At 39.4% G+C, this 15,306-nt stretch overlaps 1 protein-coding gene across 3 annotated transcripts in view; it reads left to right on the plus strand.

Annotated features, from left to right (window-relative positions):
* Golim4 (golgi integral membrane protein 4) overlaps positions 1 to 15,062 on the plus strand; it is a 76,152-nt gene extending 61,090 nt beyond the window's left edge. For 2 of the 3 annotated variants that reach the window (XM_076867280.2, XM_076867282.2), the window contains 5 exons: positions 947 to 1,056; positions 4,036 to 4,203; positions 4,526 to 4,594; positions 12,906 to 12,986; positions 13,314 to 15,062. In XM_076867280.2, coding sequence (XP_076723395.1) covers positions 947 to 1,056; positions 4,036 to 4,203; positions 4,526 to 4,594; positions 12,906 to 12,986; positions 13,314 to 13,463 — 578 coding nt within the window. In that variant the 3' untranslated portion in view covers positions 13,464 to 15,062. The remainder of the gene's footprint in view (positions 1 to 946; positions 1,057 to 4,035; positions 4,204 to 4,525; positions 4,595 to 12,905; positions 12,987 to 13,313) is intronic. The other variant, XM_076867281.2, reaches the window with a different exon arrangement.
* The last annotated feature ends 244 nt before the right edge of the window (positions 15,063 to 15,306 follow it).

Here is a 15,306-nt window from a genome sequence, read left to right on the forward strand (position 1 = left end):
CTCTCCTTTTCTAGAGAGAGTCTAAAGTAAGATGACAACACCCCCCTCAACAGCTTGCTGAGCACTTGGTTGCCCTGAGAGTCAAGAGCCTATTCCCTTTTGTCCCCTGTGGTGACTTTGAGCTTTTTGTTTCTGTTATCAGTAAAACTGTTGAGCAACAGTTTTTCCCCCTTCTTTATTTAATAGACCCTTTATGAACTTGTAGCCTGATAGGGAGCTATCAGTTACTATTGTCTTTATATTATATTAAATTAAATGCTCTCCATACTCTTAAACCTTTCCTCTTGTATCTGACTTTAAGGAAGTGATTTGCTCTTCTCCTGTGTGCTCTTAAAATTCTCTTCATCTGAGTATTTTTTAAAAAACTGGAAGTGTGTGAGCATAAACGTGTGATGGGCCTGTATTGTTGTGGTGTCCTTGTTGCCATAGTAGCGTCCGTGACAGGCCCTGTTTGTTTTTGAATTACACAGTTGAGATTATTTTGTCTTTCGTTTCCTAATGACACCCCCCAGTGTACCCTCACTGGGAATTTTCCATTACCTTTAATATTATCCCAAAATGAATTGATTATTTTAGCAATGTCCAACGGTCTGGACTTTTCTTTTATGAAGGAAGTTTGATTTGTGGTCCTTTTCCTGCCGAAGGGGGAAATGCAGCTTGTTAGAAACATTCTGCTGTCGTGTGTAACTGATTAGAACAAATAAAAAAAAAAAAAATTAGCTTTGGGAAGTTAGAATAGCAACACTCCCCACCCCCCCAACCTCTTAGACACAGTCTGGGAAAAGGACAAAACCATGCCGGAAAGCTGTTGAGTTAACCGAGGCGTGGGAAAGAGTGGGTGACTTGGACTCGGTCTCCAGAGGCCTCCTGGAGGCTCTCCTTTGAGTTGAAAGGGAGGAATCCTGCTTGATTCTTTCAGCTGATTGTAGTTCCTTTGATTTGCTAGCCTATGAAAGAGACAACCAGCACCAAGACGAGGCAGAAGGAGACCCAGGAAATGGACAGGAGCCTCACGGACAAGGGCCCCCAGAAGCTGACCCGGAATCAGAGGCAGATGTAAGCATCCTCACCTCCGGACCTGCCACTTGGAAACGCACAGGCAGAAAGAAACCTTAAGCATTTGTCTGACTCCCGTGTCCAGCCCCAGATGTGCACGTCATTTCATCAGCACACAGAGGGCTTTGCATAATTACCTATAAGCAGCATAGTTCACCCTCAACCAGGATGTAGGGGGTGTGAGACGAGACGGTGTTAAAGGCTGTTTTGGGAAAAAATAATGTTGAAAGGTTTTCCCTTTGACACTTTTTAACTTAATAAGATTAAAACCTAGAAAAGTAAAATTTAGAGGCATTGAAATATGAGGTAACGCTGAAAGATGGAGGGGACGGGGCAGGCCAACAAGGAAGTTAGAGAAGTTACCCTTTCCTGAGCCTGTCCAGTGGCCTGCCAGGGTATGTGGCATGTGACTCTGTCACCTCCCAATAGTCCAGGGACCATTTTAATGAATATGTTGGTGAAATATGTGGTTTTACTCATGAAAAGAAATGCTCAAGTACCAACGAGGGAGAAGAACATTTAAGTAGATATCTATTAACTGGCATTATTCTGTGTTTTCCAAAAAAAGGAATGAGACCCCTGATTCACTTGGGTTGTCTAGGGCTTTGACCTTGCTTATAAGGGAGGTAAGCCAACTTTGAGTGAGTGATCGTGTGTTATGTGTAGATGACTTTCACAACTTATTTTAATTTCCTATCACCTTTTTTTTGTTGTTATTAGGGATTGGACCCAAAGGCTCTTGATCACTGAGCCGCATCCCCAGCTCTTTTTGTATTTGATTTTGAGCAGAGTCTCACTAAGTTGCTTAGGGCCTCACTAAGTTGCTGAGGTTGGCCTTGAACTGTGTGATCCTTCTGCCTTAGCGTCCTGAGCTTCTGGAATTACAGGCATGCACCACTGCTCCTGGCTTCTTATCACCTTTTGCTATCATCTTTTGTTCTAGTAAAGCAACCCCCTGTGCTTATAATATTCAATCCCTACTGCCATGTGTATCCAGTTTATATTGATCCAGGGAATTGAAAAGAAGATGCATGTCCTTCCTTGATCATCACGGAGAGAGTCCTTCTGCTGGCCACTTTCAGCCCTTTTATGGAAATGGCTTTTCCACTTGACTCACAGAGCAGGTTTTCCCGCTGTACCCTCACTGGTATATAGGAAAGCACGCAGCAGGGACACAGCCCTGAAATATTGTCATGATAGAGCAAGGGTTAGAAAATGAGAGAGTGAGAGGCTGTCCCACGAGAGCAAGGAAGCAAGTGTGCGTGGAGAGTGAAGGACAGTCACTTTGATGGGAGTGGCTGGAGGCTGACCACTTGCCAGTGACCCTTTACTCTTCTTATCTCTCCACATTTTGGAGACATACTGGGAACACTGGTCTTTCTGTCATGCCTTCTTTTAATTAGAAGTTGTCAGCCCATTTGTCCCTCTTTGTCTTAGCTGTTTTATTTGATTTAACTGTTTGTGCCTGTGAGCCCTCACTTATTACTTGGTCAGTCTTGGAACCATTGTGCACATTTTTAAGAACTATAGCAAGACATACTTAGTGATTTTTTTTCTGAAGAGAGGGTGCTGCTGTTTTCCTCTGTTCCCATACAGATTATTGCCAACAATGAAGGAAATCTGAAAGACGGGAGCTTATGGAGTAATTAGAAATTAGTGTAAAGGTGAGGATTTGTCACTGTATTCCTGAGAAGAGTGTTATTTGCACTTGAATGAAGTTTACCACCAGGAGTGTACAGATAATAGATCAGCTGAGAGCAGTGAGCTCTTGAACACATTCAGGGTTCTTCAGCAAAGTGAAGTACAATCTTTTCTGGAGAACACCAGGAGAGACTGAATCTTACTGCGTAGCTTCAGTGTCTCTCCAAAGCAATTGCCACTTCAGTAAGTGTCCCATAGATGACCTGGGACAAGCATCACCATTTCTCCCCTTCTCTGTTCCTAAAAGCTGAATTTTTGTTATGATGTGTGTTATTTGGAAGGTGCCTTGGGAACTTAAGTGGGAAATTGAAATAATTCTAAAGTTGATTGTTTGAAGGACATTTGTTGTCCCACAGTAACTGAGAACCACTCAAAGGTGGGTCTGGAGGTATATTTTTTTTGTAATATGTTGCCAAAGATTTTCTCCTACCCCTTGCCACTGTAGTATCTCTCAGTTTCATAGTGGTATTTCTTAAGAAATAGTTCAGCCAGGTGCTGTGGAGCACACCTGTAATCCCAATGATTTAGGGAGCTGAGGCAGGAGGATCACAAGGTTGAGGTCACCCTTGGCAACTTGGTGAGAACCTGTCTCAAAATACAAGATGAAAAGGGCTGGGGATATATAGCTCAGTGGTAGAGCACCCTAGGGTTCAATCCCCAGTACCAAAAATATGAATGAATGAATGAATGATTGAGAAAGAAGGAAGGAAGGAACATGGTCCATACTACAAATACACCATTTTCTGTAGAGTTAGTCCTTTTCTTGGCTTGGATCTTCTCAGAGGTAGAGATCTTCCTTCCCATCAGCTGCTTTGCACTTACTTACATGTTTAAAATCGCTCGAAAGGGAGATTTGTATAAAAATCAACATCACCATGAAAAGAATTACCCACTTCACCTATCTAAGTCTCCCGTATACATTAGCATTGATTTTTTTTCCTCCCTCTTGGTTTTCCAACTTATTAGCTGTTTTGCTGGTTGTCTGTGTAGTTTTGTTCACATTTCTTGGTTTGCTAGCGTTTGGAAAACGGTTGGAATAACTTGGCAGAAAGGAAGCACCGTTTATCCTTCCTTCTGATTCCTCAGCCTCTCACAAGTGAAGCAGGAGTTCTACCTTGTGACAGTGGGGTGCTTGGTACTTGTGAGCGCTGACAGGGACAGGGATGAACGATGCAGTGAGGGGTGATTTCATTTTCTGCCAGTGTGTGGCCTTTCAAATGAAATTAAACTTGATCCTCTGTTTTGAAGTGGCGATTGGTTTTTATTAAAATTTTACAGCGGGCAGCTGTAGAGGATATAAACCCAGCAGATGACCCCAATAATCAAGGCGAAGATGAATTTGAGGAAGCCGAACAAGTGAGAGAAGAAAATTTGCCAGATGAAAACGAAGAGCCAAAACAAAGCGACCGAAAGCCAGAGAACGCAGACATGGAGGAGCATTTGGTGGTAAGCAGATGCCACTACCAAGGGTGGATTTAACCTGAGCACTTTAGTAAATGCCTGGTTTATGTAAAAGGTTAGTCCTAATCTGCACTGAGAGAAGGTTTGCCACTCTAGCGGTTTCGAGGTCATTATGTGAAAAGACATGCCTGTACTCAGGGTAACAGACACCCTGTGCTTTGTGTTAGCAATGATTATTCATCATTTCCTGGCCACCAGTGCATTGTGAGTGCACTGCTCATGGTGGCATGCTCCTTCTTTGTCCCCAAGTATTATGGAAGGCATCTCCAATGTACAGTAACATGAGCCTCCCCTTTTGTTTCAACAGATGGCAGGAAATCCAGACCAGCAGGAGGATAATGTTGATGAACAGTACCAGGAAGAGGGAGAGGAGGAGGTAGGAAGATTGAATGCAGGAGGCTGATCAAGTTGTTTGGTCTGTCACACGAGTCGTAAACAAACCCTGGCAGTATTGACTCTGACATTCCTTCCAGAGAAATGTTCAGAAAGACTTAGGCAGGGTATGAAAGGGTGGCTTAAGAGGAAATGAACCATGGCAGTGGAGACTTTTGGTTGGAAGGTAACAAAACCGGGATAATAGACTCAATCTCTGATTCTCACCAGAAATTTCAAATAAAGCCGACTTTCCAGGAACGGCAGACAGATTTATGTGATCTTCATGAGAACATTTTCTCATGTCTCTTTCCATCACACATGAGAGCACAAAGCTCTGCACCTTTGAGGGAGTATGGATTGACCCTGTCACTTTCTCTGGGGACATGTCCCCTGAGTCTGCCTCACAGGGATACCCCACAATGTCAGCTGGAATCCATGTTAACACCTGCCAGACATTTTTATTAGTTTTATAATCTTTCCCTCTGACCTCTTCCCTCATAAGACTTTAGTATCTTAATTAAGTTCAACCAAAACAAGGTCTGGGAAGGCAACCAGACCTTGAGGAAGCTGAACAAGTGGGAGAAGAAAATTTGCCAGATGAAAAAGGAGAGCCAAAACAAAGCAATAGAAAGCCAGAGAGCACAGACATGGAGGAGCATTTGTCACTGTTCTCCAGGACAGAATACTTATCTGGTATACATGGGGGCCTGGATTCAATTTCCAGCACCACAATAACAGTGAAGAGAAGGGGAAGTATTGGAACTGCTTTGAATAAAATACTTTTAGTTGGTATTTCTTAATAACTTCATTTTAGTTTGCTTTTTCTTGTAAGCATCTGACATATTATCATTAGTTAGCATTTATCATGATGTCACATTCCTGTGCTCAATCAACTGGTGAAGGCTTTTTGCTGTAGCCTTTTTTGCCATGGCTTTCTCCTACCTGGACACTTGTAGTACTTGGGAATATGATAATACATGATATGGATCCGGCCTTGACCCCACGTTTAGTCTCACTCAGGACCAGTAAGTAATTCCTGGATGAAATGCCTGGTTCAGAGCCACTCATCAGCCAGGTGTCTTGCAAATGCATGGATTTATCCCTAAGGGAACCTCTGGGGAGGTTGACCATGGCCCACTGAAGAAACACGCCCACCACGGGACATCCTGTTCAGGAAGCATGTGCTCAGCATGCACTCAGTTCCCTGGCCTGGGTCTACGTTCTTATTTTTACTGCTATTTGCAGCTTCACGGAACTAATGCTAAAATCTGTGCTTATGCCAGGAAAACAAAAAAGAGTGTTGCCCTTTAATGGCCAGTGGCAACATCTCAAGTTATGTTCTGTCTAACAGGCTTGATCTTTCTATTCTCTATCTTTTTTCATCCTACTGTTCATCTTAATCAAGACTCTGAGCTGTCTTATCAGAAAGAGAGCATTAGAGAAGCCGCAGCCTTGAATATTAAGACATTTAGCAAGAAGAAGATATTCATCTGGGCTTCTCTGGTAACAGGATGTCTAGACTAATATTACTTTGTTTCATTATGTCAGATACCAGGAATCTTTGAGGGATTAAGAGAGAAAAGGGTTCACCTTGGCTTCTTTTTAAAAATTCAGAAGGGTAAACATAAAAATTTAATCAGTATTTACTGATTCTTTTTCACTTTTGTATTATGATCAGGTAAGGTGGAAGAGAGAAATCCGGAGATCCAGTAGGGAGCAGGGTAGAAAAACGGGAATCACCAAGGCCAGGGGCAGGAGGGGGTGACAAGGCAAAGGAGGCTGTGCCTACCCAGTGCCCTCTGAGGTTCAGCAGCCCCTCCCGCCAGGTCGGCTGAATTGACAGGGTTGTTTTCTCTTGTTGTACCAGCCCCAGGTTCCAATTCTTTTGCTTTGTTTATTCCCTGCCCAGAATTCTTATAATAGTGTTTGTCCCAGCTTTCTAAGCCTTCTTGCATAGGCTGCAGGTTGCCACCCTTCATTCAAGACTATTCCCAGGTAAATGTTCGAAGGAGGCCCTGTGAACCTTTCTACTTCCCAGTGTCACTTTCCTCCTGGCCCCTGAACATCCCTTGTTCAGGACGAGTTGTATTTTTCTGGTCTTTCCTGACATGATTAGTTTTTGCATCTTTCCATCATTCCTAGGTCATATTCTGTAGAGGGGGAGAAAGATGGTTGACAAATACCATTTGAGCCCTAGTGATAATTCATAGCTGAAGCACTCAGCAAACTGTGGTTAAAATGAGAAAAAATGAATTAGAAGCACCCATGGTATTGTTTATAATTGTATGTGAATCTGGGACAATATTTTTGGAAGCACTTTGAAAGCCATTTAATGCTGAGTGACTGCATGGTTCTCATCTCCAGTAAACCTGGCCACAGGGCTGTAGGGCTGCAGCGGCCTTCAGCGGCCTTCAGTTTTCTTCCCTCCCAGCCTGCAGCCAAATTCTAGCTGTCAGCATTTGCTCCTCAGGAGGAACTGTATCCTGCCAGTGGGGAACCTGTTTAGAGGAGGAGCCATCAGACTCACAAATCTGAACGACGAGTGGATCACCCAAAACAAGTGTGCTTTTAGGAAATTTGCACTATCCTTGTTTGTTTTTGTTTCTTTTGTTGTTGGTGGTGGTGGTGTTTAAATCTTAGTGCAGCAGCATTGTCTAAGACATAGAAATTACGATTATTGACCAGCAATCCTGATTTATTTGTTTGATATCAGGGTAAAGGGCATACCCACCATAATGTCCTCTTCATATTGCTTACGTCCTGTATATTTTATCTACTTTTCAACAAATAGGACAAGTTATCACATAGGCAAAAAGTGCTGTGTTATACTTCAGAATTATCTGAATGCTAAAATACATATATATATAGATAGAGTGAATGCTTGAAAACTTGGAATGCTTTCATTGCTCAAACGTAGCAGAAAACAGATTAATCTAAACACTCAGGAAAGAGCAAGTCCAAAGTTATTTGCTCACCTTCAGTGACCAGCTATGTATACGTACCAACCCAGACCATGGCCTGGGACTCCCTAAGTTAAGAAGCTTCTGATGGGTGGAAACTCTTCCATTTAGCCTGGCCTCTCAGGCAGTGGTGTCCTTCATTCTAGCCGACTTTGCCAAAGACTTCCTTGTCACATGCTGCTTGCCTCATTGGATCCTAGCATTCTTGACTGCTCAGAGTTTAGCCAGCTAGTGCCTGGCTCATTCCACAGTGTCTTCTGTGTGTGAACAAAGGTGTCAGCACACTTGGCTAGGACCCAATAACTAGTGAAAGCACATTTTAGATTTAGTGATTTGGTTTGTTTTGTTTTGGCCATTTACTAAACTTTTCCTTATCACATAAGGTTCATTTCTCAAATGTCTAAAACATTAGATTCCAGTGGAGGAACATGAGTAATGAGGACCCCTATGGGAAATCTTCAAAGAGTCACTGCCTCAGCCTTATCAGTATTCTAAAGAGGGTTCGGTATAGCAGACGTCATTGCTGCATCTACGCTATCAGACAGTAACACAGGGTGCCTCTGGTTTTGTCAAAGGGTATTTTAAAGGTCAATTAGAAATGCCACGCCATTCTTTTCAGTGATGCCTTTAAGATGAGTTTGAATTACTTTTACCTCAAACATTTAGAATATCTTATTAAAATAATGTGAATATAAGACTCTGTTTTTATATACTTGTATATGGCTGGAAAATTACAGTGTTCATTTGTGGATGGATTCCCTAAATTAAAGAGTAAATTAAATCAGTGGTTCTCAAGAATATACTGATAACTGGTAAACAAGCTAAGTGTTTTATAATAGGTGCCGAGAATGAGAAAACAGGCTTCAGAGAAGGAAGATTATTCCCCAAGCTGGAGACATTCTTAACCCAGCATCTTAAGGAAATAGTTCTCTGTCTTTTACTATGACCAAGAACCACCATTTTTTTTTTTTTTTTTTTTTTGGTACCAATGTTTGAACCCAGAGTTGCTTTACCACTGAGCCACATCCCGTCTTTTTAACTTTTTTATTTTGAGACAGGATCTTGCTAAGTTGCTTAGGACCTTGCTAAATTGCTGAGGCTGGCTTTGAACTCACCATCCTCCTGCCTCAGGCTCCTGAGCTGCTGCTGGGATTATAGGTGTATGCTATGGTGCCTAACCCAAGAATCATAGTGAAGAGTTTGTGAAAAATACAAATCCCTGAATTAAAGCCTGCTCTAAGAAATTTTGGATCTTCTCTGTTGTGGGGCTTGGAATCAGTTCTTCAGAAGTCCCTTCCCCACCCCCAAGATGGTGCTCCTGTTTCAGGAACACCTTATTTAGAGGCAGACAATGGTGGAGGACTTGGGGAAGTGTAACCCCCTGAACATTTATGCAGAATGCTGTGTCCAAGCACATTTGCTAAAGCATTTTTTGTTTCAGTCTTAAAAGCATCTATTGTTGTGGGGCAGGTCACTCAGAAAACATACCAAGTACCAGTTTTGTCCAAATTGAAGAGTCTTTATATAGCCAGCCAGCCAGCGACTGCTCCCCGCAGGACCCATAACTGTCTCTGCAAGGAACAGCCCCAAGCCTGAGCATTTTAGGATATTTAAAGGCAAAAACTATATCTGGGTTGACGTAGCTATAAGCAAACACATACAGAAGCTGGATTGGGCAAGTAGCAAGACAATGCAATGGATACATTGGTATTTTCCACTAGACTTTCCAGGTTGGCATAGCAGCAAGCAAGCAGAATGGAAGTGGGTCAAAATGACCCTAATTCAGTACAAGTTAGAGAATGGTTACTAACGTCTAGGTACATTGCCCAAGAAAAATGGAAAGCAAAGAGAACAATTTTACATTGCATAAAAATTATTATTTTGTGTTGCCAAGTATGTTATGCTAGGAAACTATTAATGGGTACAGAGGTGGGGCTTTCCCACAGGAAAAGCATTTCTTACATGATATGGGGTCTCAGGGTAAAATGGAGTCTGTTTGGTCATTGCCCATATCACTATGATTCTCAAACCCTATACCCAACCCTTTTATTTTATACATAAGATATTTTGACCTTCAGAGAAGTTAGTTGAATTTTTCAAGGTCCCACAGCTTGTTATTTTGTTGTTAGAATCATACTTGAAGGTCCCCCCCCCTGCAGGTCTAACTTCAAGGGATGTCATTTTTAAGTGCACCAGGCATGATAAGTGTATAGTTACTGTGGGAGAGTTCTGTATAGAAATTGGTAGATGCAGAAAGAAGGATGAAATTAGAAACTTGGTATCTTTGTAACCCCTAATTAAAGCCATTGATTTAATCATTAATCATCAATGATGTTACTATATAAACAAGGTACTTTATCAGGGACAGATCAGACTGTCACCATGTGAGCTCATTGACCAACCTCAGCCTTACTAAAAGTAGGACAGACATTATGTGTTTCCTGATGTGATAAAAATGTAAAATATTCAGCATCTTGAATTCTGACTAACTCATATTCAAGTTAAGTTTGATTTATAGATAATATGGGGACTAGAGGAATGAGTGAACTGATACCATACAGAAGCAAATGAATCCAAAATGTGGGTGCTTCTATAGAACAAGTCAATAGCATCAAGATAAAAATAATGGAGGGAAGCCCATGTTATGCGTGGACTTTGGATCATGATTAGAACAAATTAAGTGTAAATAGGCATTATTGAGACAATCAGAAGAGTTTCATCAGATGATGCCACAGAATTATTGACTTTATCATGTGATTTTAGCATTATGTTTGTATAAAAAGGTGTCCATTTCTTTTAAAGGTGCATACCTTGACATGTAAGGGTAAAATTACATGACACCTAGAAATCTTAAGAATAAATAATTGAAAAAATAGAAAAGTGATATACAGTGGAAGTGTGGCAATATTGAGACAGTTGGAGCCTTGGAAATATTTATAAAACTTTTATTGAATGATTATTTGCATGCACTTGAAGGTTTTCATAATAGAAAGTTGAACTTACTGGGGTTTTTTAAATTATTATTTTTTTAAATTGTTGTATATAGACACAATACCTTTTTTTTTATTCATTTATTTTTATATGGTGCTAAGGATCGAACCCAGTGCCTCACCCGTGCTAGGCAAGTGCTCTACCACTGAGCCACAACCCCAGCCCAACATTATTGTTTATACAGACAGAAAAGCTGCAGGGCTGAGGCTTTGGTGCAGGTCTGTCTGTCTCCACAGAGTATGTTAGGAGGTAGCAAATGCAGGCTGCAGCCTATTTTGTAAATAAAGTTTTATGAAGCACAGCCTTGCCTCTTTGTTGACACCTTGTTTATAGCTGTTTTTGTGCTATACTAGTGGAGTTGTGCAGTTGTGACAGAACTTATGGCCCAGAAAGACTAAATAATTACTGTCTGGACTTTGCTGCCCCAGATTTATATACTCTTTCCACCATACAGCATAATTTTGAGGCAATTCTTTCCTACTCTCAAATACACCATGTTTCTTGTTCACAAATTAAACTTTCATTATTACCCACATAGAAGACATCTTTGTTCATCAAAATAGACAAGGACGCTTAAGCAGTTTAACGTTTCAATTAGACCTTAATGAAGTCTGAAATAGGTGCTTTATTGTCTTCATTCCAATGTCCTGTGGGACATTGCTGTGAGGTTCTGTGACAAATGGCAGAATAGATGTCATTGGATTACTGACTGAGCCATAGAGTGAGACAAGGGTATCCCTAGCTTACTTCATCAGGAAATGTGAATATAGAGATGCTCTGTGCCTCTTTCTTCAAACTGTATTATTTGAAACCAGTTTCATTTAGGGGATGACTTCTATATGTCATCCCCATTAGCCAAATGTCTTCTAATCAGTACTGGGGGCTGATTAGAAGAGATTCACGAAGAGTTGGCTCTGTCTAGGGCATCTTTGAAGAGTCACCTTTGTAGGCTCCCGAAAGTCCACACTATATCCAAAGATCTGGGAGTCCAGTTACCTTGAGGCAGCACTTGATTTGCTCCTGCTTAATTATAGTATCTGCTTACTTTCCATCCCTTGCCCATTTCTCAGATTTTCAACAACCACTACTCAACTCTTGCCAAAAACACATTTTTTTTTTTTTTTTTTAACCCCAGAGGACTTTTACTCCTATACCATGATCCTGGTCTGTACCAGGACACTACTTTATGCCTAACTTGTGTTCAGCAATTTTTTAAAAAAACATTAGAATGACCTAGACCTTTTGGTGTATGTGTGGTTTTCAAACTAGTTAGCAAGTTAGAAAATACTTTATCTTGTATTTCTGTAAGATATGGTTATTAAAGAGAGATTATTCAGTAAAAATTTAGATCCTTTCTTTGATTTGCATTTTGAGATAAACAGTTAGGATCAATGAAACAGTAATAGTGGTATGCATAAAGGAAAACTATTTAAAACAGATGCTGTATTAAAACACTAAATGGAGATAGGGATTTAAACTAGTTTATTAGACTATTTCATACAGAAATTGAAATGATTGTGTTCTGTTTTCTGAGTATTTAAACGTGAGAGGTTTGTTCTTTTTTTCGGTATATTTGCCATTTTTATTAGTATTTGACAAATTACATGAAGAGAATCCAGAATTTTTGTCTATGAATAACTCAAGCATCTCAGGAGAACCTGACTTCTATATGTCATCCCCATTAGCCAAAAGGGTGAACTTATTTTCAAATTGGAATACATTGAAATATATATATATAAAAAAAAGAAAGCTGAACCATGGGCACTATGTCCCATGTTCTGTCACTGATATGCCCAGAGAACAGATCCGTCAATTTTCTATTACTTTGAAAATAGACAGTGGTATCTTTTTTTGTGCTTTTATGGGGATAGTTTTTACATTGGTTTATTCAGTAACTCATTCACTCAACGGTATTTATTAAGCATTTCAATGTGCCTTTTGTGCATTGGATTACTGAAGACCATGCATTCTATTAGAAGGTTCCTGCCTTCATACAACTTACTTTCTGTCGGAGCTTTCAGAGTTCTACAGTTCTCTCATTTTGCAAAGAGGGACCTATACTTTTATAAGCTGGAATTTCTTCAGGTGTTATCCTTGCAGAGTTAACTCTTTTTTAGAGAAATCAGAAACTCAAACAAAAGGTCAGACCGAGAATCTGTCACATTGATCTTTGTGATAGGCATATTAAACATTTCCTCATCCTTAATAGACAAATCAGACTTTTGACTTATTTTTTTTTCAAATTTACTTCTAGTGTAATTATGTTCCTGCTATTTCAAATGAACTTTTTGGAAATCAAAACATGTTGCTTTAGGTGTTGAAATGATGAAAGCATCACATATTCTTTGTGGTTTGCTTTAGGTTCAGGAAGATTTGACTGAAGAGAAAAAAAGGGAACTGGAGCGTAATGCTGAGGAGACCTATGGTGAAAATGATGAAAACGTATGTTCAGGATAATATATTTCTACTGAGTATATATGAGTGTGTGTATGTGCACGCATGCGCTAGATAGGAGGTATGTAGGTGTAGTTGGGACAGACACCAGTGGAGGATACCTGTAAGGTGCCCCTGAATTGAAGAGGTCGACCTAGAATTAGGAGACTGACCACATGCTGATCAGGAGAGGCTGTAGCACTGTTGCCTATAGGATCATTTTTCTTCCGTTTCTCCCAAACTGAATGAATTCGCACCTTGTTTGTTTTAGAGCAATTGTCGATCACTTGCTCTATTCCCTATTTCTTAGTTTTTCTTTTTTCTTTTAATGATAAGGCTGATGATAAGAACAACGATGGAGAAGAGCAAGAAGTTAGAGAGGACAACCACCACAAAGGTAGAGAGGAACACTATGAGGAGGAGGAGGAAGAGGAGGAAGATGGGGCTGCCGTTGCTGAGAAATCCCATCGCAGAGCTGAAATGTAGCTGTGCCCAACTTCCGGACAGTGCTCGGCCAACAAATATTTTTCAAGCTGCTTCGGAATCTGCCTACTGAACTCTAGGATATTTAATTACAAAAAATAAAGAATTTAGACTTTTTTTAACTTTTGTATTAGAAATGCTCATACATTTATATGAATATATTTTGATAACGTAGGGTAGAACTTTTATATACAGGCTAATCATGACCAAGAAGAAAAACAGTAAAGCGTACCTTAGGCTCTGATTCTCATTTCTCTCAAATCTGTGATGTTGGAAAGAGCACTGCTTTGGTGTATGTTTCAACTTGTTACCTTCCTGTCTTCTAGTTTCCAGGTGTTCTTTCATTTGCCTTTCATATAATACAGAATTGAAAAAACAAGACATATTGTAAAAGTGCTGTGTAAACTCTAAGGCGAATGGCTAGTTTTACTGATTGCTGCTCTTCTGAGGCTCTTGTGTATAGTTCTGGTAGAATTTTCACCAGTCTGTATATCTCTGGAATGAGAGTTCTATACAGAATGACATACAGATTTCAAAATGGAAAGCCATTTTGTTGTTGTTGTTGTTGTTGCAGGGTAAATGTACTATTTTTCAAGCATTTCAGATCAGTTAAGAAAATGTTTGGTATTACTTCAAATCACAACTGTTCTGCTTGAGGGAAATCAAGCTTCAAAGTGAGATGCTATCAAGACTTGTATGGCAGCATCATGTACTTAATTTGGTATTTCAGTGTTCAAACAAGGTGTAACAGACACATCATTGTATCCACAATTTTGAAAGACAAAACTTGCCTAAAAAGAAAATTGATGTGTGTGTGTGGTTGTTTTATACATAAGCACCTGTTCACGATGATATTTTTTTCTGAAGTCACCTAATGATATGTGTCTTTCAGTATCTAGTTCCTCACCACAGTATGTATTTCTCCCTTAATCTCTGTGCCTCAATATACAATCACTTTGATGCCAATTATGAATATGAAGGCATACCAAACTGTACAACTTCATAGGATTATTTTTCAAAATTATGTGGTGAAATATATACACAGTGATAAGATAGGCCCTTGTGGCTTTTCTACTTGCTGGGCACTAGCATGCTTTTTGCTAGTTTAATGACTATGAATTATAAAAAATCCCATAAAATAAGGAAATTAAAAGTCAAAAACTTCCCCTGAAATAACATATTTCAGTTACAAGCATAAATATTTTTAAATGTATAGAACTAGGTTATATAATTCATGTGTGTGGTTTTTAAAATAATACTTTTAAAGTAATAAAAACAAATTTCATTTTCTACCACTATTATATGAATGTAATTTTATTTTTTAATAACCGCACCCATGTATGGTTTTGATTATCCCAGCTGAGCAATTGTGTATGTATGCATAGGAATGTTTTGTTCAAATGTATTTTGGACTTCCAATGATGATGAATCAAATCTTACCTTTATGTATAGAAACCCTTTTATGTAATGTAAAATGTATAATATTGTACATAATATTCAGAATACAATTATTTTGGTAAATTAGTTTGTATTTTTAATGTCCCAGTTGCAGTATTTAATTATTTGAAACATATTGAAACAGGTAATAGTCAATAAAGCTCTAAAAGCAAGTGCTAAATCTTTTAAAATGTGTGATTTCTTATTAGTTTCTGATCTAACATTTTTCAGTTCTTTTTCATAAAAAAAAAACATATTTAGAGATACTGATATGAATTAATGAGTTATAAAATGCCTTCCTCCCCCCCATTTCTATTTTCCTTATCTTTTTCCACTTGGATTGACAGTTGGATTTTTTCCCCCTTACATTAAATATAGAGCTCAAATTTTATTGTATCAAGTTAGTTCT

The sequence above is a fragment of the Callospermophilus lateralis genome, chromosome 10 (genome assembly GCF_048772815.1).
Source record: "Callospermophilus lateralis isolate mCalLat2 chromosome 10, mCalLat2.hap1, whole genome shotgun sequence".
NCBI classification, from domain to species: domain Eukaryota; kingdom Metazoa; phylum Chordata; class Mammalia; order Rodentia; family Sciuridae; genus Callospermophilus; species Callospermophilus lateralis.